At 36.7% G+C, this 13,753-nt stretch overlaps 1 protein-coding gene across 1 annotated transcript; it reads left to right on the top strand.

The window, feature by feature from the left end:
• The first annotated feature begins 3,545 nt into the window (after window positions 1-3,545).
• On the top strand, window positions 3,546-12,768 carry LOC117331813 (acetylcholine receptor subunit beta-type unc-29-like). The gene is made up of 3 exons (XM_033890712.1): window positions 3,546-3,939; window positions 8,496-9,016; window positions 10,233-12,768. The coding sequence occupies exons 1-3, from the start codon at window positions 3,926-3,928 to the stop codon at window positions 10,520-10,522; spliced, it is 825 nt and encodes a 274-aa protein (XP_033746603.1). The 5' UTR covers window positions 3,546-3,925; the 3' UTR covers window positions 10,523-12,768.
• The last annotated feature ends 985 nt before the right edge of the window (window positions 12,769-13,753 follow it).

Genomic DNA, 13,753 nt, shown 5'->3' with positions numbered 1-13,753 from the left:
GTCATATCATTTATTATTTAATGCAGTCTCCAAGCTTGTGTAAAGAGTTCAAATTAAAGTACATATATAAATTATATTCTAACAGCACATTATCATTGTTGACTATCAATCACGAATCGACACAGAAGATCACATCTCAATAAGAAATATCACAATTATCAACAGACATACTTGGAAAATTAATTAGTTTCCTACGCGATCAGGAGCCTATCCTAAACATTGCATGTGGTAATGATGTGATTACAAGATAGTGGATATTTACTCAATTCAATACATTTGAGCTGTTGTAATTACTAATGGTTTGTCCAGTCAGCCATAGAATCATATTTCCTCCATATCTGAATTGCCAGTTTCTATCAACAGGTACGTCATATGACGACAAAAGGCTCTAGACTATGAAGAGATATCTGTGGGATTATATCCCACGGGATGCATTATTATGCACGGGATCTGTTTAATTATCAACATCTACAAAAGAAGGACAGCAAACACCAATAGAATTTTGTATAAAAGAGCCAGTATCGGACAGAATACTGTAGCTGACAAAGGCAGGTGAACATCCACTAGTAGGACCTTTAATTCACTAACAGGAGTAAATATTGTGGGATTGATACTGCAATCATGAGAAAATATGGAAACTATGTTTCTATATGTTTAATTTATATTTTGGTGAGCCAAACAACGAGGAGCAGTGCCGTGAACAGTAAGTAAAGAACAACAGAGGACATACAGCCTCCCGTTAATGAGCTGTGTTAGTATTTATTATATGTTTGTTAGTTCTGTTGTAGGAGAGGAGGGCTCTATATGGAATTCAAAAATATCTATATGTATTATATAGAGTATCTTACATGAGTGGCTATGACATAGGGAAATTATTGAATGAGCTTGATTTCTAATGACATAGCCACGAGTCTAAGATTCTATTTATTACATAACTACTATCTGTGAGAATATAAACAGAACACTTTCATTTTTGTTTCTATATAAGACAGAAGAAAGCCGGGTCGGATGGGACATTTAAGTCTATCCACGTCACTATGACGTCACATATTTATTGTGGTATCACAATTGTGTCATGTAATATGTTATCACTTGGCCTTATGACGTGACAGAACGGACCGGTTATATGATAAGTTTTAGAGGACAAACTGAATGCAATTAACTTTTAAACATATACCTTGTATCAATACTATATTTGATGTCAGCATTTTGGTTTAATTACCAGATACCTCGCTGGATAATGAATACAGACTGAAGGACTATCTATTGTCGCCCACTCGGTACAACCCTCTAGTACGTCCGAAACGAAACCACTCGGAGGCACTGGTCATCTCCATCGCCTGGCAGTTCATCACTCTGATAAATGTGGTCAGTCATCTCTGTACGGTATAGTAGGCTATTGGTATTATATCAGTAAGCAAGATGACTTAGGCACAATTTTTCGGCATAGCCGTATAATTTTCTTTTGGCCCCGGATATGACGCGACAGGTGGCGTTACTGGTCAAGATGAAGTATGTGATTGGTCAATATAGCGGTAAATGTAAAATACAGATATGCAGTTAAAAACGAAACAAAGATAAGATTGAATGCATGCTTAATAAGTAGATTATCTTTTTAAATGACACATTAATAAACTCATATTCCTGATTCAAATGCAGTCTTATTATTACCAAAAATGATTTTGTTATTCGTGCTAAACGCTTTTGTTCGTTAATTTATTTCACCATCAGTTTTACATTATAACCACAAGCATTAAAACTATGCCGTTTATCTTTTTTAAAGATATTTCTTGTCGGATTGAACACACGTTGTCCTCTTCGACAATGATCATGCGCTTAGATATGTTAGAAAGATACTCATATGTAGTATGTGTTTTTTACAATCACTTGAGATTACAGGTGGTAGATACTGCTGGTGAACTGTTCCACAGTGACTGTTCAGTACCCAAGGTTTATCGTTGTCACGTACAATTTGAATAGTAACACAGTACAGAATAGGCCATGCAATTTACGTTCTTTTGCAGTCCAATTATGAAATTGATAAAATCATGGATCATTTGCACCTCCCAGTCCAGATTTTGGTATTTCTGTTTCGCGTTTCGGATGAGTCCTAGAAGGAAAAACAGCTGTATGTTGCAGTTTGATCAATTGTTGCTTCACTGTTTCTAACCAGGGACGTATGGGTGCTAATATCTTGTCTTTAGTACAATCCTTTGACCATCTGATATGAAGACCTCAAGAGATGAACTAGTGTTTCTTTTATATCTACGTACTTATCAAATAAAATTCACACCATCTGCTTTAATAAAGGTTCTTAAAATTATGACGATAATATAAATTGACAATTTGAAGGTAACTTGCTATATCTTGAATTCAGTTTTGACTGTCTAGGTAATAAAAGTAACCCCCAAGAACATACAAGTCAATCAAAGGAGATCATTTAATGTTTGTTTCTTCCATAAATGTACAAAAGTTGGAAAAGGACTCTACGTTGTCTCATGCAGCTTCGGCGACAATTGTAAGTACATGTATACATAATATATCCAAACCCATACATTCGTATCTTTTGCTGAATATTCTATATTTAATAAGGAGCATAATTCATATAAAGAAATGAATAAATCTGAGGAACTCGACATTTAAAGCAGGTATAATATTTCTATAAGTTAGTTAGTTGTTAACTGTGCCGTTAACACGTGTGTTATTTGTACGATCTATCGAGGCTATTGAGATGTAAGTTCTGATTGTCGTTCCTTTGTATGTCAGGTTTAGATGTCATGGACAGTGGTATCGAGCAGAAGTTATGAAATTACCCGATAAGAGAAACAAAATCAAGGAGGCCCAGAATCACCTAGCTTATAAAAGGTCGACGACTGATTTAACCGATATAATAACTCCCTAAATAACCAGTTTGATTAAAGTAATGGGGTTTATGTACCTTTCGTTACATTTTGATTACCCTAAATTCCTCTCTGGATTTTCACACATGGTCCATAACGATGAGCCCAAGTAGGTTCTATTCACTTGTATGGCTTTTGTACAATCCTCAGATACCGCAATACCGTATGTTATTTAGCAATAGAACAGGTGTGTTGTACACCTCGTCAGTTTGTATAACACATAACAAGTGTGTTGAACACCTCGTCAGTTTATATAACATAGAACAGGTGTGTTGTACACCTCGTCAGTTTGTATAACACAGAACAGATGTGTTGTACACCTCGTCAGTTTGTATAACACAGAACAGGTGTGTTGTACACCTCGTCAGTTTGTATAACCCAGAACAGGTGTGTTGGACACCTCGTCAGTTTGTATAACAGAACAGGTGTGCTGAACACCTCGTCAGTTTGTATAACACAGAACAGGTGTGTTGTACACCTCGTCAGGTTGTATAACAGAGAACAGGTACGTTGAACACCTCGTCATTTTGTATAACATAGAACAGGTGCGTTGAACACCTCGTCAGTTTGTATAACATAGAACAGGTGTGTTGAACACCTCATCAGTTTGTATAACATAGAATAGGTGTGTTGAACACCTCGTCAGTTTGTATAACATAGAACAGGTGTGTTGAACACCTCATCAGTTTGTATAACATAGAATAGGTGTGTTGAACACCTCGTCAGTTTGTATAACATAGAACAGGTGTGTTGTACACCTTGTTTTCCTTCCGTTCAAGTATTGTTTTACTTCAATATCTATTAGATATCTTACCTTTATACGCCCAAACTGATTCCATATAAAAAAAGCCAGTTTAATGACTATAATGTATATTGTTGATAGACAGATGTGTATATTGTTGATAGACAGATGTGTATATTGTTTTTAGAGCTGGACCGATGAGTATTTGACCTGGAATCCCGATGATTATGGCGGACTTAAACAAACCTACGTAACGGGCTATCATATCTGGACGCCGAAACTGATGGGTTCGAATACGTATGTACATGTAATTATATAAAAATATACATGCAATACTAGTTCATATGTTACCTGCACATGTTTATTTATCAGTTAGTCCCCCCCCCCCCCCCCCCCCCCCGCCCTTCACACACACACACACACACACACACACACACACACACACACACACACACACACACACACACGCACACGAATTGGTGTTCCGATGACCCTCATTTTAGTTATTGATATCAGAAAAAAAATCCATTGTTCACAAAGGTTGATTTATATCTATACAAAAGAGTTAATGAAGGCTCTACGTAATACGTAGACTTGTAATGTCATGTTTTTCATCATGAAAAGATCTTGTACAACATCGTCAACGTTCTTTAACTCAAGGAAATTCCTTAGCTTAAAAAGTTTTCAGAGGAATGCATTACTGGATTTCAAGGAAAATCTTATTAAATGTGATTTCCTGAAATTCTGTAATAATACTCACTCTACTCTCCTGTGGACAAAAGAGAAGTTTTTTCCTTAGGTTAAGGAATACAGCTGCCCTGGTATTATGTGTTAATGATCCGTTTATCACTGACATATAACTGTGTACACATGGAGTGTTCTACAAAGCAAATCAATCAAAAGAATAATGATATATTATAGCGATCGGTAACTTATTGTTGGCGCACTTATGGAAGTCGATCGCATTAGCTGTATAATTGACATAAAACCACTTCATCTTTACGTGTATAAAATATCGGCATATCCAATAACAGAAGAGTGTACAATGGGGACAACGCTTGTGTGTTTGACTAAAAAACACTTTGAAATGAGGATAGGTCAAACGTTACACACTATAGAGGGGCCAGTGTATTGTTTTAGATTGTAACTGTACAGCAAGGACACGAGGAAATGATTATACAATCAATATAGATTGCGAGTTCGATACAAAAGAACTAAAATGAATTAACCATAATCATAAACTATTTCATCGTTTTAAGACTCATCAGTAATACCAAAACCCGAAATGTCTGATTCTCAGTAGGCGACAGAGGAAACCCATTGAAGGGCGAAAGATTTTCATGATGATTGCTTGTTTGTTAGGTTTAATGCCCCGTGAACAAGCGGGCTAATTTTGAGGCGGGGTTCCCTTGTAGTAGTCGGTGACTACCTCACTGAACAACATACGTGTCGACCCGTCGCATGCCATACATAATAGTTAGGGTAAAGAGTCTTGACACAGCCACAACAGCACGGACCGGTGATAAATATGTAAATACTGAATTATGCACTGATGAATAATAACCTTAACTTTCATTCTTTCAGTAACAGATCAATCCTAAACCAAAATTATACTGTGTGTGAACTGATCGATCACGTGAATAATATCGTACTTACCTGAGGTGTCAGTGAAGATCGTCAGTACCTCGGCTCTCCTTCAAATTCCTCTCAAAATAAAATTTGCACTCATATGATAAGTGACAAATAATGTATGGATCCAAAATTTTCCACGTATGTGCACATCGTGGCTACGCGTTGTCATGAAGCTCTTTAATAATTTAGTATAACCAAAGTGGACGTCACTATCGTATGTCGTTGTATTTACTCGAGATGACTGTTTACTAAGGATACATATAGGATGTTACAAGAATGAAAAAAAAAAAAAAAATATGTAAGAACACAAAATATATCGTGTTATGTTACGAGCTCTAACGTATTTGTTGGTATCATTTTTGTTCGTATCCCATATATATCGTTGTTAGCCCATGTGGTATAAAATATGAGTGCTTGTTATACGAGGGCTGATTGATATGTTGTGAGCCTCATATTAAAGGATTTCAGTTTTGCTGGACATATTGTATTATTTTTCAACATTTAATCCCCTTCAGTATCTATACACTTTTGCCATCGGTGTTTAAGTGCCTCAATGTCACTCCTATGAAATTCCCTTCCTTGGCTGTTCAGAAAGTCATCCACTGCATGTATGACGTCATCGTCAGAATGAAAGTGGGTACCTTAAGTAATTGTTTTCAGTTTTGGAAATAGATAAAAGACTGATGGAGCGAGATCATGTGAATAAGGCGGATGCTCAATCAATTTAAAGCCACAGTCGTGAATGGCAGCCATGGCAACGACAGACTTGTGAACAGTACCCTTGTCCTGTTAGAATAACACACCTTTAATGAGCTTTCCGCGGCGTTAAGTTTAAAATTTTATCGAAACTGCCTCAGAAATGAAGAATAGTATGTGCCGTTGATTGTTTGTTCCTTTTGGGGATAATCTATCAGCAGAATACCATTTGTATCCCAGAAACCCGAGGCCATAACCTTCTCAGCTGATAGAACAGGCTTTGCCTTCTTTGGCGGTGGAGAGCCAGGGTGCTTCCGTTGTTTCGATTGTTGTTTGGCCTCTGGGGAAAAATGATGGACCCATGTTCCATCCATAGTGACAAACCTCTGAAGAAAGTTGGCAGGATCTTCCTAAAAAAAGTTAAGATTAGTAGGCGATAATGTGCGCCTGGTGTGCTTCTGATCAACTGTCAGAAATCTTGGTATCCATCGGGCCGAAAGCTTTTTCATTTCAAGATCCTCAGTCAGAATGGAATGTACTCTTTCCTATGAAATGCCAATCCATTTTGGCTATATATCTTTCTGTGACTCGTCTGTCAGTCTTAACAATATCATGAACTTTATAGACCATTTCTGGGGTTGCAATATTGCCAGGCCTTTCTGGACGGGGTGTCATCCTCAAGGCTCTGTCGGCCGCGCTTAAATTTGGCCACCCACCTTAAACTGTAGCATGTGAATGGGCATCTTTCCCTAGTGTTGCTACCATATCATTATGGATATCCTTAGGTATTAAACATTTTTATGAAAATATTGGATCACTGCTCTTTCACGGATTTTGTCCATTTTGCAAAAGCCGCTTGTCTTGTTTACTTTAGAGTGCTACCTCGTCGATATAAACTAACCAAATGAGACCTGTCCTCGGGTACACGGCATTATATAGTCAAAGAATAGTAGGACTTAAAAAGAACATCCCTGAGTTCCTCCTTCAATTCGAGGCCCACAACATATCAATTATCCCTCGTAATCTGCATCGTTTTTCGCTTACCTGGTAATAAAACGTGCAAAGTGCAAATTTTGCCATATTTGACTAGTTTTCGTTTCCTAATGGATAAACAATGAGACTGGACATCAATATTACTATTGTAAACATTCGTGCTTATAAGTACATACTACTGAGACATTGATTTGATTTTCAGATTTGTTTTTTCGCAATTGGTCATTTCAAATTTGAAGGTATTCTAGATTGTAATTATTTGTTATCGATTGCAACAATTTTCTGATTCTGCTATTGATATATTATAAAACTAACATGAATGGAGGGTGGTGGATTGAGAACGGACCTGTGATGTGTTGCTTTGCTTATATATTTAAGGAGTAATACTTGTTTGACAACTCATGGGCCTTTATATAGGGATCGAATCCGGGTATGCGTAACCAACCTGAGCACAGACTAAAATATTTCCTTAGATACGATGACCAGAACGTTCTGTAATCATAGGGAGGATATCTCAAAAACGATTTCTGAATACTGACACATCGTATATAATTCCAAAACAACCCAATCAGCTTTAAGAAATATATAACTTTTCAAAGACTTTGGCATGTATCCACCTGATAATATTACTTTTTATTGCATTTTTGCCAGTGAAATATAGAAATTTATCAAACTAATAAAACTTATATTTTCACTGCAGCGATGAGCAGTGTAAATATAAGATTTTGCAGTGAAAATATAAGTTTTCCGTTTTTGACCAATCAGAGCGGACCTTTGTATCACCTCGTTGAAACTTGCCAGTTTTTCCAATCGAAGCCGAGATAGATAAATTGGTTATTTTGCTGTATTTATGAAATTTTCAGACTAGTTTTAGACAAAATACTCACTTGACGTTAGCTATTCATGCACAGATTCTCCTATAGCAGCAGAAAACGCTTAAATTGCGTTGATTAGTCCTTTCAAAATGGCGCCGTCAAGTTAACGTGGAGTAACGCCACAAAGAGATGACGTCATTACTGATTCCCGCACTTTTTGACACTATTAATTTTTGATGTTTTTAATTTTGTTTTTAAGTTTATGAAATGCAATAAAAAGAAAATTGAATGGTTTCCCGTTAAATATAACATATATTTCACTCGTATGACAGAATATTTCGATATTTTTCACACGTGCTTCGCACTCGTGAAAATATCGATATTCTGTCATACTCCTGAAATATATGTTATATTAAACAAGCATTCAATATCCTCTATATCTTCTCATGTTTCATCGTATGTTGTGCACCATCATCTCTTTTTTTCTTTATACATAATAAAATATTATGAAACATCTGATTGGATTTAGTCACACACACACACACACACACACACACACACACACACACACACACACACACACACACAAAGAAGTAATTCAAACAGTGTAAACAATAAGGTTTGTTAAATTTTCGAGGCAATATATATATATAACCATTTTCCAAGTTTAAAAAAAAAGATTTATATATATATTATACAATTATTTTTCATTTATAGGATTGGGCCTCATTTCCTGGACAATCTTTTGAATTACGTCTATCAGGTTTCCTCAGATGGGGCGATGACTGTGTCGCCGTCTGGTGTCATATCTGCTGTATGTCAGATGGATCCTAAAAACTTCCCCTACGATTGTCAGTCTTGTACTCTGCAAATGAACTACGGTGAAATCTCAGATAATTACATCAAGTTAGAAATCTCTAGTTACCACGATAAAACTTATGTAACTCATGAAAGTAAAATATGGAGTGTGCTATCCACATCCTTGAAAATTCCGGATAGTAATGCTGATACGGTTTTTTATTTTGAAATTGTAATGCGACGGAAACCTAACTACTATCTAGTCATCATAGTGTTTCCTTCGATCCTTCTATCTTGTGTAACTCTGGCTGTATACTATATCCCGGTGGAGGAAGGGGAGAGAATCGGATGCGGGATGACGATTCTACTAGCATTTACTGTATTTCTAAGTGAGATGGCAGCACATCTACCGGGAAACTCAGAAACCATGCCAATCATCGGTAAGTTTGGTGTTTCTTTAGGGCCAAATTTCCAATATCACTCCTTCGCCATCGTGTCTTTGCTCCTTTGCCATCGTATTTTCGTTCCTTTGCTTCTTCGCTCCTTCGCCATCGTGTTTTCGCTCCTTCGCTCCTTCGCGTTTAGGTCGAAGGAGCGAAGAGGCGATATTGGAATTTGGCCCTAACGGAACACTATAGGTAAGGCTCAATATGTACGTTTTATTTGAATTTAGCGTTGTTGCTAACACCACAACACTTTTTTTTATGGGAAATTACCTCATGTACCATTCCATGGTCCAGTGATTGTACCGTTTATTTCCATATTTTTGTTTCTGTTTGTATAATCCGTTTTGTTTCGAAATGTACTTTATTCAATGTGAGAGACCTCCTTGAAGTCCATATAAAGTGTTTTATATTGATCAGTAATCGTTGTTGAGGTACTAGAGTGTAGGTAAAACACTTCAATGGTTCTTAGCCCCTAAAAACAGTTAAATAACAAATGATATCGAATGATAAGACTCGTCAATGGCCCCATAGAGGACCAAGTCTGGAAATACTTATATGTTTGGAAAATAAAAACCGGTCGAAAAAAATCCAGGAATAAACAAAAAGGCGTCTCGTTTCCGAATGAGTCAATCTATTAAGTGTCATCTGGTTATTCCGAAACCCTCCAAGGACATCAGAATTTAAGCGTGGCATGTAAAGGTATGCTAAACTCAACCACAAACCTGTCACAACAGGAGTAAACTATTGACCACACGATCGCAAAGGTTTAAGTGTTGTATATGATTGCAAAAGAATAAAACGTAAACAGCATTTTTCTTAACCTATATAGTTTCATAATTTTGAAGCATTGATTGATACAGATTATCGCATCTACTCTGTTTCCGATTTTTTTTTTATCTATTCCACCAAAACTTCAAAAACATTGTATAACCTGAATTGATTAATTATGGTATTATATTAGTATTATGATATTATTTTGGTATTATGATATTATATTGGTATTAACATATCGTATTGGTATTTGCTTTATTTCGACATAAACTTCAAATGTTGATAAACATGCGGCAAGGAAGAAAGTCAAAGTAAAAACCGATGCGTTTAACTAACTCGTTAAAATTACGAATCCGTTGGTATTCTCTATTTAGGAAGCTTAATATTTAATATTAAACATGTTACTTACACAGACCTTCCAATTCAATGTATGTTTCAGGGTTGTATTTCATGATGATAATGGCCAGTTCCGCTTTGGTAATCATAGACGCTATTATCATGGCGAACCGTACACCAGTATGTCCTATTAACGATGACGAAGAAGATGAAGGGAAAACAGCCGTAAAACACAGCGGGCTGATAGGTGTGAGGAAGAAACTCTGCAGATTAAATGCGTGGTCCTGTTGTCATTATATTCTGGGAGGAGTATGCTTTCTGATCATTGCAGTTGCTCATATTCTACTGTTTGCAAAAAGTCTTTCAGTAAGTTGCGATTCTGAAGATTCTTGATATCACAGTGTCCCGGTGTAGACATGAAGTTATGTTACCTGTTCATTATGTGAGAGTATGTATCCCGTTGTAGACACGATGTCATGATGTCAGAGTGTCTCGGTGTAGACATGAGGTTATGTTACCCGTTCATGATGTGAAAGTTTCCTGGTGTAGACACGAGGTTATGTTACCCGTTCATGATGTAAAAGTTTCCCGGTGTACACACGAGGTTATGTTACCCGTTCATGATGTGAAAGTTTCCCGGTGTACACACGAGGTTATGTTACCCGTTCGTGATGTGAAAGTTTCCCGGTGTACACACGAGGTTATGTTACCCGTTCGTGATGTGAAAGTTTCCCGGTGTAGACATGAGGTTATGTTACCCGTTCGTGATGTGAGAGTGTCTCGGTGTACATACGGGGTTATGTTACCCGTACATGATGTGAAAGTTTCCCGGTGTAGACACGAGGTTATGTTACCCGTACATGATGTGAAAGTTTCCCGGTGTAGACAAGAGGTTATGTTACCCGTACATGATGTGAAAGTTTCCCGGTGTAGACATGATGTTATGTTACCCGTACATGATGTGAAAGTTTCCCGGTGTAGACACGATGTTATGTTACCCGTACATGATGTGACAGTGTCCCGGCGTAGACAAGAGGTTATGTTACTCGTTCATGATGTGAAAGTGTCTCTGTTTATACACGAGGTGTGTGCTATCCCATTATGATTTATTATAGATATGATTTATCGAAGCCTAACCCAGTATGTAAAATCTGTTATTTGAAATTTACAGTCTTAATGCCACAAGGTATATGTTCGAGATCACATATATACAGGGTATTAAATGGGACTTGATTGGAATGTAAGGATGTAATATAGTCTGTTTGAGCTGTGTAAATTAAATGTATGATATAACATGTGATCCATTTGCAATCTGATAACACATGCAAGTCGGGATATTTAACCCGATATTTCCCGTTGAAAAAACTTTGCTTATAAGATAGACTACTAATTTTCTGTATATAACAGCTTGGCGTTGTAGACTGGCGAGTGCCATGACGCACCGCTGTACATCTCTTTCGGGGCGAATTGACATGAGCCAACTTACTGTGTCCTGTCGGCTCGTCACATATATTCACAACAGTATCACTATGTCGGCGTGGGCGGCGGCGTCCGCACAATGGTTTCCGTGCGATAAATTGATTTCCCCATGGGCCAGTCAAAGAAACTTCATACAGTGCTTCCTACCGAAAGTGCTTGCTTGGGATTGCTTTTCATGTTCAAAGGTCAAGGTCACTGTTACTATTTCTATTTATAGAAAATTGGTTTCCATGCAATAACTCGAGTTCCCTTGTGCCAGTCAAAGTCTTTGTATAATGCTTCCTTATCTAAAACTGGTTCCTTGGGATTGCTTTTCAGGTTTAAAGGTCAAAGGTCAATGTCACTCTTACTATAAATAGAAAATTTGTTTCCATGTGATAACTCGAGTTTTCCTTAGCCAATCAGGCTCCAACTTCATACAGTGCTTCCTTATCAAAAGCGCTTGCTTAGATTGCTTTTCATGTTCGAAGGTCATAGGTCATTGCTACAATAAATAGAAAATAGGGTTGCTTGCTATAACCTGAGATCCCTTGGGCCAATCAAATGCAATCTTGATGCATTGTTTTCTTACAGGAAGTGCTTGCATGCGATTAATGCTTTCAGGTTCGATGTGCAAAGGTCAAAGGTCGATGTCACTGTTACTATTAAGTTCGAAGGTCAAGGTCAATGTAAATAAATAGAAAATCTACCCAGTTCCCTTTGGGCCAATCAACCTAAAACTTCATATAGTGCTTACTGGTTTTTGCATGAAAACCACTTAAATTTTGCATGAAACTTCTTTTGATTTGCGGAGATTGAAACATCTTCATATTTGTACATTGAATAGCTTACTTTTAGTTATAGTGATGGCAATGCACTAGACTTAGTGAGAAAACCCTGTTTCTCTTAATGTCACATGTTATTAGCATGTTTCTGTCTGACAAATACAACATGATATAAAGAGTAATGTACTGTATCATTCGTTCATTCATTCATTGCATGGGAATCCATCCGGCAAATCATACAAATTACACTTGGAATAAATATAATGAATATCCAAGTGTTTTATTTTTTTTTTAAATTCATCTCCTAGATTGCTTCGCAGGCGACACATGCTCTTCCGTGGAATTCTTGTTTATTGGAAGTACAAGTATTGTAGATATACCAATACGTGAATCAAACATAGATTGTAACGACTGACCAAATGCAACCGATTTTGTGTCCATCGATTAAAAGACAATGCTTTTTTACGCATCGCATTGTGTAATGATTCATATTTAAGTGAGAATCAAACATACTGTTGAACTAATCACTAGAACATAACATTAAAAATGATGATAACCTACTGCTGTGAAACCCATTAACTGTGCAAATAACAGGGTCATGTGTAAATATATTTTCTGTTAACAGGGTTTAATGACTATAACGAGCAATACCGTACCGACTTGAGAAGGTCGATAAGTTATACGTTAATGTTTGATCAGGTAGGATGGCCTTTCGGACCGGAAAGAGTAATAAATGAGCGGATATTTCAACGTATATTGATGTCAAGGTATAAAATTTAGAACCACCTGCTACAAAAAAATATCGGTTATGCTTTTCCTGTGTTATCATTTATGATATTTTGAAATATCATAACGGATGATATTGGTGTTTTCTACGACAAAACATAGTGTAATATATTATAAATGACAACAAAATCTATTATTTCTCCTTCGTTTACTCGTCTTTGCCTCACTTGTCTGGACAACTGTCGTCCAAAGTATCTTCTACGGAGAAATGTTAGTCCAAGTTAGATATTTCATCTAAATCATTAATAACCTTCTTTCAAATCAGGGATTTGTCCGCATCCTATTTTAATTAAACAAGTCCATATCTAGATTAGTTGGTGTATTTGTAATAGTTATTCTGTCACTAACGGACCACTTTGTAAAATACCAAAATATGGACATGACCTTTGCAGATATTGACAACAGAGAAATAACTCATTAAGGGTATACCACTTCCACAGGGGGAAATAATAACTATATTACGCAGGAGATCAGCTGCTGCCACCCATACATCAACCCTATAGACATGGATAAGACATAGTGTTAGAGTAATAGATAAAGTAGATATAAATTTCTATAAATATTGTTATATAGTTATGTATTATAACTATAGACC

The sequence above is a fragment of the Pecten maximus genome, chromosome 7 (genome assembly GCF_902652985.1).
Source record: "Pecten maximus chromosome 7, xPecMax1.1, whole genome shotgun sequence".
Lineage (NCBI taxonomy): Eukaryota > Metazoa > Mollusca > Bivalvia > Pectinida > Pectinidae > Pecten > Pecten maximus.
Note: the sequence above shows the minus strand (reverse complement) of the source record. Positions and strands in the feature narration are given on the sequence as shown.